Source organism: Trichechus manatus, unplaced genomic scaffold (genome assembly GCF_000243295.1).
Source record: "Trichechus manatus latirostris isolate Lorelei unplaced genomic scaffold, TriManLat1.0 scaffold00093, whole genome shotgun sequence".
NCBI classification, from domain to species: domain Eukaryota; kingdom Metazoa; phylum Chordata; class Mammalia; order Sirenia; family Trichechidae; genus Trichechus; species Trichechus manatus.
Window position 1 is genome coordinate 10435983 of NW_004444029.1, and position 12337 is coordinate 10448319.

At 43.1% G+C, this 12337-nt stretch overlaps 1 protein-coding gene across 1 annotated transcript in view; it reads left to right on the forward strand.

The window, feature by feature from the left end:
- The window catches only part of DGKI (diacylglycerol kinase iota), a 486429-nt gene that overhangs the window by 417232 nt on the left and 56860 nt on the right, over positions 1 to 12337 (forward strand). Inside the window, exon 28 of the mRNA XM_023736907.1 lies at positions 8575 to 8600. Coding sequence (XP_023592675.1) covers positions 8575 to 8600 — 26 coding nt within the window. The remainder of the gene's footprint in view (positions 1 to 8574; positions 8601 to 12337) is intronic.

Consider the following 12337-nt stretch of genomic DNA (forward strand, 5'->3'; position numbering starts at 1 on the left):
GGAGGAGATGTCTGAGAGGGAAACCGTGATCTTCAAAAGTACCAAATCAACTTCCAACTCCATCCATTTCTGAAGCTGGGTTCAGAAGTTCCTATTTGGAAATCATCCAAACATTACTGTGTAGGAGCCGCAACTCAAGGATCACAGCACCGCTAGGTAGATGTTGCATATCCCGAGTCATGATCTATGTTACGTGGTCTTTCCCATAAGCTTCACGGGTGAACACTAACATGGGATGGCTCTTACATCATCTGCATTCACCATCCATCGCTTCATGTTTTAACTTATGCTTTAAAAAAAAAAAAAATGGAAAAGCAGCCATGTTCACAGAGCTCCAGATAGATTGTGTCTCAGAAGGAGCTGTTGGCCAGCACTCCAAGAGTCACTAAGATAAAGCCAGCAACTCATCTTTTTCTGGAAGACACTGCCTACTGGCTCTCTGGGGGATGTCTACCTTGGTTGGATTTTAAAATAACATGTCTTTTCTATTCCTTTATTTCTCTTTTAGAAATTGGACTGGAACCTTCATTGCACAGACTGAATTCTAATGTGAACCCTTAAATCCTTTACATCCGCATGACTGCACTGTGCCTAATATATAGTTTTTGTGTTCCCCCCCACCCCGTGTCTTCTTCAAAATCCTAAAATATGCCCCAAGATTGTTCATGCTTTAGATAGTAAAAGGTGCCGAGGTCAAATTGTCATATTGAATAAATGTGTTAAGTATTTGTTCTTCAGTCTGTCTTTCTTTTATCTAGTTCTTCCCTGTGCCCACTGCCCACTTCTACCCATTCGTCTTCTTCTCTCTACCCCCAGATAGCACAGAAACGCTTTCCTCCCCCCTCATTTTATCGCAGTTCTTAGGGATGAACAGTAGGTGGCAGTCATATTTCAAACTCGAAGGGCACGGAGGGGCCTCCAGGCTCCGCACACTGAGAAAGGAAGTCATACAGGAGAAATCAGATTGTACAAACTGATGGCAAAACAGTGGTGTTTCCTAAAAGCCAAATATAACTAAAAACAGTGACTTATTTTTTAAAAACCCAAGATATTTCAAGCACAGCTCAAGAGGTTCTCATTAGTGTATATATTTGGGTTGGGGAATGTAAAGACTGCAGGATTATGAGAATGAAGGGAATCAGTGGGATTTTGTAGCAAATGAAGAGCTCACTAAACAGCCTCTGTTCTTCTGAGTTCTAGGATTTAGTTCCTTACCTCCACACAAGTACCCATCTCTCTCTCTGTCCTTCCTTTTCCTCTTTCTGCTCCGCTGCCCCCCTGGCCCCTTGCTGGTGGTGAATGTCTGGCATTGCCCGAAGGGATCGGTGACCACTGGAACAGAGGACGAGCTTGTCTTTCTCTCATCTCAGTGCCACTCTGTGTGGCTGCTGTGACTTTCATCTCTTTTGCTCTCGTTCTCACCTGCTCTCTTTTGCTGTATGTGCTTTGTTCATTGTCTTCACAGACATAGTCATAATTAGAGGGGAAAAGGAAACAAAGAGAGGATTGTAGAGTTGGTGGAGATTCTCAGTGCTAGGGCGTTTCTGGTTCTGTTTTACTTAATTAGAGCTGCTTTGAAGACTAGAATAGAAGAGTGACGGAGAAGAGTCCACGTAGATCCCAAATCCCACTGTCTCGCCCTCAATATGACAGCATAGGCCTGGCCTGTCAGTCCCCCAGGGACAGGCAAGCACACCCCTGAGGAGCTCACAGCTATTACCCAGAGATGATAATTAACAGCCATGCTTTTGAGTCCCACTAAACCACCCCTTGGCTTACTCGATTTAAATGAAGAGTCCTTGTCCGTCGACAGGTTCAGGCAATGAATTGAATTAGTGTAGCCTCACGATTTCAAGGTAGAACCAAAGAGAAACAGATATGGTGTTTCTGCAGTAGCGGTGTGGACCCTTGAAGCACACCTGTAAGGAGTCCCCAGCTGGGAAATCCGTTCTCATTTGGGCCACTTGTCACGAGTGTAACAAAGAACCAACATAATGGTCCACGATGGTTCAGGCAGGGAAAAGAGCCAAACCTGGGGGATTTGGACCAGGACGGAATGTCCCTGCATGGTCATCAGGAGGAAAAGGAGTGTTAGCACAGGGAAGGGAGACTGTTAAAGAGGAGATGGAGTCCCCCCAAGCATTGAGGAAGGTACCTGAGATGAGCCCAGGGAACTCTAAGGGCTGTGGTTACCACTCCAACTCATGGTGCCTCCATGTGTGTCAGAGCAGAGCTGTGCTCGGTAGGGTTTTCAGTGGCTGATTTCTCAGAAGTAGATCACTGAGGCACCACAGGGTGGGCTCAAACCTTTAACTTTTCAGTTAGCAGCCAAGTGCGTTAACCATTTGCACCACCTGGGAACTCCAAGGGCTGTGGTTAGGAGAAAGAAAAAGCAATAAAAGAAGAATGACAAAAGGGAGAGAGAAAGAACACTCAGGGTTGGACAGCTAGAAACCACAGGAGTTTCTTCCTCCTCCTCCTGAGTAGGCTGGGTGAGCACCCCCTGCTGCGGGAAGGCATGCTTGTGTTGTGGTCCTCATCCCTAAAGCTGGGCGGTCAAGAGAAAGGCAGGCAAAAGAAGGAAAGTCAGTAAAACATGCAGACTGAGAATTGCTTTCAGTGCCACTACTGCTTTGTTCTTCAAACGGGACTTCGCAGCCAAGGTTTTGTAGAGGTAACACGGCTTCTGGCTCACACTAGCATTCCCTCTGTTTTCTACCATAATTCCATGATGGTAACCCAGAAGTGAAGGAGACTTGGCTTCTCCAGCCAGTCCTTGTGTGTTAGTAGGTGTCCCTCACAGCTCCTCCCCACCATCCATGCTCCGTCTTCTTAGAGGAGGGCTCCACGGCTGAGGTCAGGTTGGTTTGGGAGTATGCATCCTGCTCCTGTCTGTGCTCAGACTCTGCTGTTCTCCTGACCTTCCTGTTTGCTCCCAGCTCGCCTTTATGTGGAGGTCCCATTCCTTGGCCAAGGTGATGGGTTAGAAGTGCCAAACACAGGGTATATGTGCTGAGGATCTCAGGAGGGAAGATGGGCATTCATTTTTGTATGATTTTCTCCAAAACAATTAGTAGACCCATGTAGATGGGTCCCCAATAATTATCCGATGTACCTCCATCTTTAGGAAGGACTCTATCTAAAATGATTTCCTGTTGAGCTCCTATCTTATCTCCAAGGAAGAATATGATGTGGACGTTCTGAGAAAGGGCCACGTAGGAAGGTCATGGGTGTTGCTGAATTAAAGCCACGAGATTAAAAAGAAAAGTAACATCCCGTATAGAGGCATAGATGTTATCCTTAAAAAAAAAAAAATTAGGACAATACTATTCCAGTAAAAAAGAGATTCTCTCAGGCTGAGTTTGTAGGTGTAGCGCATTTCATGGAGGTTACCAAGAAAATTTATGTACAGTATTCCAAACCCATTGTGAAGCGCCTTACCAGATTGTAAAAGTTGAGATAATCGTGATGCCAGTCATTCGGTTGCACGTTTATTGATTAAAACCAACAAAACATCACAGTAGGTGTAGTAGTTCTTAAAGACTTTTGCCTTCGTAAATATAACCCTCTTGGCTTATATGTCTTACTGTCAGCAAAAAAGAGGAAGGCCCTCAACGAGATGGATTAGACACAATGGGCGCAACAATGGGCTCAAACATGGCAGTGATTGTGAGGACGGCGTAGGAGTGTTTTGCTCTGTTGTACATAGTGTCGCTGTGAGTCGGAGCTGACTCGATGGCACCTAACAACATTAACAATTGTTACTTTGTGGTTGAAAACTGGGCACATTTCTCGGTGTCCTTAAGCCTTATAATTGATCTAGTTGAAAGACTGGAGGCTTTGAAGGAAACTGGATGATGTGAGGCAAACTCAATCACTGTCTTTGAGTTTCTTAGAGATTCATTAAGTCTCGGTGATGACGGGGTCTAGATGCGGCGCAGTCTTACTATAGTAGCCACTAGACCATGTGTAAGGAGCACACATTGGGTGGTGCAGTGGTTAAGCGCTCAGCTGCTAATGGAAAGGTTGGCAGTTCAAACCCACACAGCAGCTCTGCTGGAGAAAGACCTGGCGATCTGCTTCCGTAAAGATTACAGCCAAGAAAAACCTAGGGGGCCGTTCTGGTCTCTGACATGGAATGGCTGTGAGTTGGAATCCACTCGACAACACGCAGCAACAACAGCCAGTTTGTGCCTTATGTTGAGTCCCTCAGGTTTCTGGTAGCTGCATAAATTAAACTGATAAAATGATCCATTCCCAGATGTCACAGCTGTATTTAGGAAGGTAATTATATATTTCCAGGCTTTTCCATGGAGAAGAAACTCACCCCCTGGGGGCCTGCAGACATTGCCTAAAGCTGACTGCTTCCAACATAGAAATAAAAAAAAAGAAAGTGTGTTGCTTTATTTTAAGAATTCAAGTGACTTTTGCTTTTGGATATATAATGTGCAGTTTCAGTATTAAAATAATATTTTCAGTTCCCACCAGTTAAATTGGGTAATCCCTCGCCTGAAATAATATTGCCTCATTTTCCCAGAGTCTACCATAATCCCAAGTTTCCCATTTGTACCCTATTTGGAGAAGTGTGATCTTAATTAAAAAAAACACCCGTTGTTGTCGAGTCGATTCTGACTCACAGCAACCCTATAGAACAGAGTAGAACTACCACGTTGGGTTTCCAAACGGGCTGGTGGATTCGAACTGCCGACCTTCTGGTTAGCAGCCCAGCTCTTCAGCACTTCACCACCAGAGGAAAATGTGGATATTCTCCTAAGCATGGTTGACATTGGAAAGGGCCTTTCACCAAAAATATTCAAATCAAAACTCATAGGAAAGCCATTCAAAGAGGGAAAAATGCAAACAGACTTCCGCAGAGCTGATGCGTAAATGAACCACTGAGTGAATGGGTCATTCCTGAATGCGGTTCCCTTGTTGTTCAGCCTCTCTTAACTGCCTTTTCCCAGGGCCGTGGTGACACAGAGGAAAATGCCCCCAAACTCTGTAACTTGTGAAGAGGAGAAATACAAATCCCGGAGTTATTTGGATGCCAGTAAGAGCTCGCATCACGGGGGCAGACACTGTCTTGAAGACAAAGTATATATGCAGGAAAAAAAGTCTGGGGCAAGCACACGTGTCTCCCAGGTGCGGTGGGAGAATCCGCAGAGAACTCTCCTGCATCCCTTAGTTATCAGGTTGAGGAATATTATTTCTAGGATTCAACCTCTGTGTTTAAAATAACTACATCTATTGCTGATTTCATATTTCTCCTTTTCTGAGCTAAGTTCTGGAAAACGTTTTATGCCCATTTCCAGAAATAACAGATGATGTGTGTGCCTCTGTGCTGTAATTTAGGGACTCGTTGCTGTGGAAGGTGAAATACTGAGTGAGGGTTGAAATACTCCATATGTCTTCAAATTCCAGCCATCCAGGGGTGTGGGAGACTTCCAGCACAGAAAGCACGCCGAAATCCATAGCTCTTCCCCACTTCTGGACATACTGCAGAATGCCTCCCCTTGGGACTTTAAAGGAGCCATCTGGAATTTTTCAGATTTAATATTAGTTCTTTGCTTTTACAAAAAAGCAGTGGAAACCCTGCTTCACAAGCTCCTCCACCTGAGACATGTGGTTGGTTGTTGGCATGGGTTTTTCTTTGTCCCTATAACTCTGTGAGAAATTAATTGCAAACAATCCAAGACAGGATTTTGCTTCCTTGCCATCAGAAAACATCAGAAGTAAAGATGTTTACTTCTTGCAGACTCTTTTTTATGCCTTAGGCAGCTTAAGGAATTAGCTCATCTTATTTCAAATCTTTACCAGCCATCTGTCAGTTTGCCGTACTGTGGTGGCTTGTGTGTTACAATGAGGCTGGAGGGTATGCCACCAGAATTTCAAATACCAGCAGAGTCACCCATGGTAGACAGATTTCAGTGGAGCTTCCAGACTAAGACAGACGAGGAAGAAAGGCCTGGCCATCTACTTCCAAAAGCCAATGAAAGCCCTGTGGATCTCAACCAAATATTGCCTGATACAGTGCTGCAAGATGAGCCCCCTACGTTGGAAAGCACTCAGAATACACAATGACTGCAACAATGGACCCAGACATGCAGATGGTGCAGGGCTGGGCAACTGTGTACCTGGGCTTTCGATGAGTTGGTGCCGACTTGGCCTCAACTAACAACGGTATTTCAAATCAATGCTTCTCTTTAAATTCAGCTTCGATCCTATTTCCCATCAGCCGCTCCAGGGGAGAAAGACGCGGCAGTTTGCTTGCATAAAGATTAAAAAAAAAAAAAAAAAAGTTGAGGTTGAGTCAATTCTGACTCATAGTGACCCTATAGCATACAGTAGAACTCTCCCATAGGGTTTCCAAGGAGCAGCTGCTGAATTCGAACTGCCAGCCTCTTGGTTATCAGCCGAGCTCGTAACCACTACGCCACCAGGGCTGCTCCATAAAGATTACAGCCTTGGAAACCCTATGGGGCCATTCCACTCTGTCATATAGGGTCGCTATGAGCCGGAATCAACTCAATGGCAATGGATATTATTTTTCCTAATCGTTCAGGCACATTATGGGCTTCTCTGGTGCTGTGTGCATTGGGATGCCTGTCGTTTGGATCTGGGAATGCCCACATTATAGCCACTCTGGGGCTTCTGGCTCGTTCCCTGGGCTGATGACTTTTTAGGGAGCTCCAAAATGGATCTGAGTCTGAATACCAGCATGGCCACTCTGAAATCAATTAAGATCAACAAATTTTATTCAAGGGCCCACTGTGTTCTAAATAAGAAACAGTCATAGTTTTCAAGGAACTCTCAACCTAGTGGGGGAATAGTGGTGTCTGGGAAGTGCAATATAGGGGACTCCACAGGGAGGATAGATCAGCTCCACCTGGGGAGGCAAACAGGTTTTTGGGGCCACTGAGGGCGGCCGTGACTTAGTGACTGTGGTAGGTGCTTTCCCGTTGCTTCATCTGTCCATTCTTCTGGGGCCAGTTTTCTTCCCACCAGATCTTGGGACTCTGTAATTTTAGTATGCAAAAGGCGGTTATTTCAAGAGACTTTAAGGTTGAAATGGTTTGACACCTTGCCGTGGATAGAGGTTCATGGCCTTCTCACCATGACTACTGTGTCTTCATGCTTTACCGTTCCCTCCCATAATGGGCAACAACACTGCTGATCAGTCAGTGAAGGGAAGCCGTATCAAGCATTCCGAAGTAGCTAGAGGTTTCCCCCAACCAGGTGTGCATCAACTGGCTGATTCTGGCCCTGACACTTGTTGTCAGGTCTCCTAAACATCCATCATATTAATGGCACCTTTATTGCCAAACTCCTGGTTTGTCTTTGGCCATCTCCCTACTACAGGCCCCAGGAGGTTCGTTGTTTAGAGAAGAAGGCCTCTCCCTGCTGGAGGGAACACCTGATTTCTTGCCTTTGCCTTTAAAATCCTAATACCTCTGGATGCAGTATTTAAGTGTGTCTCTTTCTGCCCAGAAGAGAACGCATTGATGGGTACAACTGTATAGTCTTTGAGACTTGAGCTTGGTTCATTGATAAGGTTGAATCTGTGTTGCCGAAAGTAACTCAATTAGTAGTCCACTGAGGAAGAAGAAAGGTTTTTATTTCTAGAGGGTTTGATATGATGCCCGTTTGCTGTCTGACTTCCATAGTTTGAGCCGAACCCACAAATGGTGTGCAGAAGTCGATTTATAAACGCTCTGTGGGGCCTAAAGGTTGCCCCGGAACCGCACCCTGGTTCTCACAGGTTTAGAGACACTAGGCCAGAACGCGGAGGGTCTACGTCATGCTCATCATGTCCACCAAGAGTGGAAATGAAACAGTAATGATAAGGCGACATGACATTTCTTTTACTTCTGTCTCATTTTTTAAAAACTGTCAAAGTAGGTTTCTTTTTGCTGATAGATGCTCAATCCTGTGCTCCTTCTCATCCCTGACATTTTCTCTGGAGGCCTGGACTTCAGTGCCAGATGTTGTCACAGGATGTCAGCCAATGCCAGATTTCCATGAGTTCTCTTTTCGGTGTGATCGACCCAGACTTATTGCTTAGAAGACTCGTCTGAGTTTGTTGCAGCTCTGTGACCTTATACAGTAGGCTGACATTTTAGTAACCCCTACCACCTAACCAGGAGCCCCTGGGTGGCACAAACGGTTAAGAGCTCCCCTAGCAGCCAAAAGCTTGGCTGTTTCCAGAGGCACCTTGGAAGAAAGGCCTGGCAATCTCCTTCTGAAACATCCCAATCATCGAAAACTCTATGAAACACAGCTCCACTCTGACACACACAGGGTTGTCATGAGTCAGAGGCAACTCGACAGCAACTGGTTTGGTTTTTTGGTTTTACTACCCAACCAACCCAGGTAAAATTTTGAGGTTATTAATTGGAATATACCATGCAGCTAACACATTGATTATGCTGTCTATTTATTACCAAGTTTCTATGTAGCTGAATCTTCAGGGTATAATTCTATAGAAATTATTCTTGATCAATGATGAACTTAATAACTGTCAGTATCATTTACCAAAAAAAAAAAAAATTGATCATGTTTATTATTTCATTTTAGGTCACCAGTGTCTTCAGAAGACCACGGTAAGAATCTGTCTTTTTATAATAACACAGGATTAAACGCTGAGCTCTGGTCACTGTATTTTAATGCCAGAGGGAATAATTATTTAAGAAAATGTTGCCAGGATGTGGGCCTTGTATTTTTTCGTGTGAAATGTCAACCACTTTAAAAAACTTAATTCACCCTCGCTACATTTGACATCTTGTATTACCTTCAAATATGCTGCAAACATTTTAGCAGGCAGATATTTTGAAGCCTTATATATTCTGCCTCTTCCCTGTCGCATCACCAGAAGGCTTTTGTGACTCTGGTCTAGTCCTGTAACTTTTCTTAACCCGATTTTCATCTTTAGAATGGGGGTGTGTAGTAGATAGCCTCGAGTCACTTTCAGATTAGACAGTGGATTTGCAAAGCGTGTTGTGAGTCTGGAATGAAGCTAATTGCTGTATAGTATGTGTTGTTACCCAGCTGAAGTGAGTGATTTGCCTTCTAACAGAAAATTATTTCACTCAAAAGCTAAAATGTATAATTTTGTTACATCTAACCCTTGGATTTATCCATTCATTCGATCAGTCATTCAGAAATGTTTCTTAGCTGTCTACAGCGGGCCGATGATGGTCTGTAATCATGCTGTACAGTTACGCTGAATGGAGGAGACAGAGGCAATGTAATGCAACACGGACATTTTTCCCTCAAGGCCCTTTGTGGGTCTGGTGGGGGAGGGGGTGATGGAATGACACACACACACATACTGCAATCCAGAGGACATGTGATTAGTTTTATAGAAGAGGGATAAATGAGGATTTACGCGTACTCTGCCTATCCCTCTTCACGCGGTCCCTAATTCAGCTAATGACACCATTGTCCATTCAGTCAACCAAGCAGAGGGCATGACAGCCGCCCTCACCTTCCCTCTTCATCACCTCACGTTTCCACCTGGCCTATGAGCTCTACTTTTGAATCCCTTCATTACCTCTAATCTCTCGTCCATCCCCCTTGCCGTAGTTCAGCCCTGTTCATGTCTTACTTGGGCTTTTGAAACTGTCTTCTAACTGGTCTACCTACCTCTAGATTTCCTTCCTCTAGCTCACTGTATGCCTTGCTGATACCCAACTGATGGTTCTTTAGTAAAAATCCACCCCCATTGCCTTATGGATTAATTCTTCCCAATATTCCAATAATTGTGTTCAGCTCTCCAATATTCGATTTTAACGTGGAGTAGAAAGCCCTAAAGGATGGGCTCTTCCGATATTGCTGTTTGCTTCGTTTATCATGTTCTCCCTTCTCCTAACCATGCTCTGCACTCCAGTCATGCAGAACTCCATTGAACTCGTAGGACTCACCAAGTTTTTCCTGCCTTCCTGCCTTTGCCCATATTGTTTTCTGTGAGAAGAAACGACCCCTTCTTTGGCACAGGGCCTCCTGCATAATAAGCACTCAGTCAATTAGAATCTTTATTCTTAGTGACCCTGTTTCTGCTTGCCTTCTTCTGAGACCTTGCTTATTCATTTCATCCTCTGTAAGGGCTTGCTGGTCCACTTGTCATTGTACCAAATACCCTCCTCCATTCTAGAGCTTAACACAAACAAAGGTACCTCTTTATTTACCTGTCTCCCCTCTAGACTGGATTTTCTGATAGAAATCTTAACAAATAGCAGACACTCGACGATGTTTATTAAATGAATGAATTAAGGGGTGGAGAGGGAGTTTTAGTCAGGCCTTTTCTGCTGCCACATTGGAAAATCTGTCCCAATATTGAAATGAAACTGCATCATGCTCTCTGAAGAATCATCGGGCAAATTATGTTCAGGCCTAAGCAATCGACAGCTTAATGGTGATCCATTATTATAGGCGTTTTTTTTTTTTTTTTGCTGATCATTTTAGTGCGACTAGGTTCTTGACTGCATATTCGGTGACTTTCCAAGATGCCAAGGTCCTTGAGCTGCCACGTTGAAATGATAAACTAGGAACGTGTTTGTTTCTTATTTTGAAATGGTGTTCCCCTTAATGATCTTTCATTGGTCTTGTCTTCTTATCTATAAGAACTTACATCTCATTCCAAAAAGAGAGACTGGCTCTTGAATTTCATTTCTATACTCCACTAGGAATTCTTACGGGTAATAAGATATCCATGGGCATATGTCAGGGCCGTTAGAAGTCCTGAAGGTTGATGAATACCAGGAAGGCTTTCTCAGTATTAATAGCACTGAGGAACTGATTATTTTAGAACTGTTATATGTGATTAGTTGAAGAAAATTTCCCCAAATCAGAAGGTTTTTATATTTTTATGCCTTCAGAAAATTTATTACATGTCCTTATCTCTTAGTTTGCCTCTGTAACTTCTAAAAATACTTTAAATATGTAATGCAAAGTTATCATGCTAATTAATCTTATTAATTTTTCATCATCTTCTAGCACATATATGGTTGGAAAAATATTTTTCTCTTTTCCTTCATCACTAAGATTTTCTATATAGTATCAAAATTGTTTCCTTATATTTATGCACTTTTAAAAGTTCATATTTACTATGGTTAACAGAAAACCTCTGTGAATATCATATCCTCAGTCATATGTAACAGTTCTATATATCTAATGACATTGTAATATACTTGGAAGAGAGGTTCTAAATAGCATTTTTTTCCTCGAGTTTATGGATAGAGAAGTTGAGGCATATTAGGCAAATGAATTGTGAAGTTGGAATACAAAACCCTATGCCTCTTGATTTGCTATTTTGTTTGCTTTCCACCAGGCATTCTGCTCCCCTGTCTACTAACTGGTTACACTGGTTCTTTCTACAACAGGCTTCCATTGTTGGGAAATTATAATTTTCCAAAATTCAGTGAGGTTGGCCTTCTCCATACCCACAGATTAGCCCTCATAGAAAATATGTTTAAGTACTATGGCTTTGTAATTTGCCCTCCCTTAGTCTTGGTGTCCTTATTTGTAAAATTGGTCTAATCGCATCTATCCTGCCTACCTCACAAGATTGCTGTGAGTTCAAGTGGGAAGGTGCCTTAGGGTTCTCCAAAGAAACAGAATCAGTGAGACATTATATATATATATATATATATATATACACACACACATATATATATATGTATATAGATAGATAGATATAGATACAAATATATGGATACATAGATACATACCCCATTGCTGTCGAGTTGATTCCAACTCATAGCGACCCTATAGGACAGAGTAGAACTGCCCCGTAGGATTTCCATGGAGCGACTGGTGGATTTGAACTGCTGACCTCTTGGTTAGCAGCCAAGTTCTTAACCACTGCACCACCAGGGCTCCGCATAGATACATATATACATACATATATATATGTATATATGTAGAGAGAGATTTGATTTACTTCAAGAGATTGGCTCACATGATTGTGGTGGCTGAGATGTCCAAAATCTGTAGGTCAGACAGCAGGTTGGACACATGTCTTGTGTCCCAAGATTCGTAGGTCAGGTGACAGGAAGGGTGCAAAATCAAGAGCAAGAGCTAGAGCGAGAGAGAGAGAGAGTTCTGCCAAAATATATATGTTATAATCTGAAAGCAGATCCCACCCTAAGGAACTCTAGTTCCAACTGATTTATTGATTACATTACATCAGATTACATTATGGAAGACAATTACATTACATTACATTACATTACATTACATTACATTACATTACAGAACAGCAACTACTCTAGCTTTTGTCAAAACCACTGGGAACCATAGCCTAACCACATAACATTAACCATCGAAGTGTCTGTGAAAT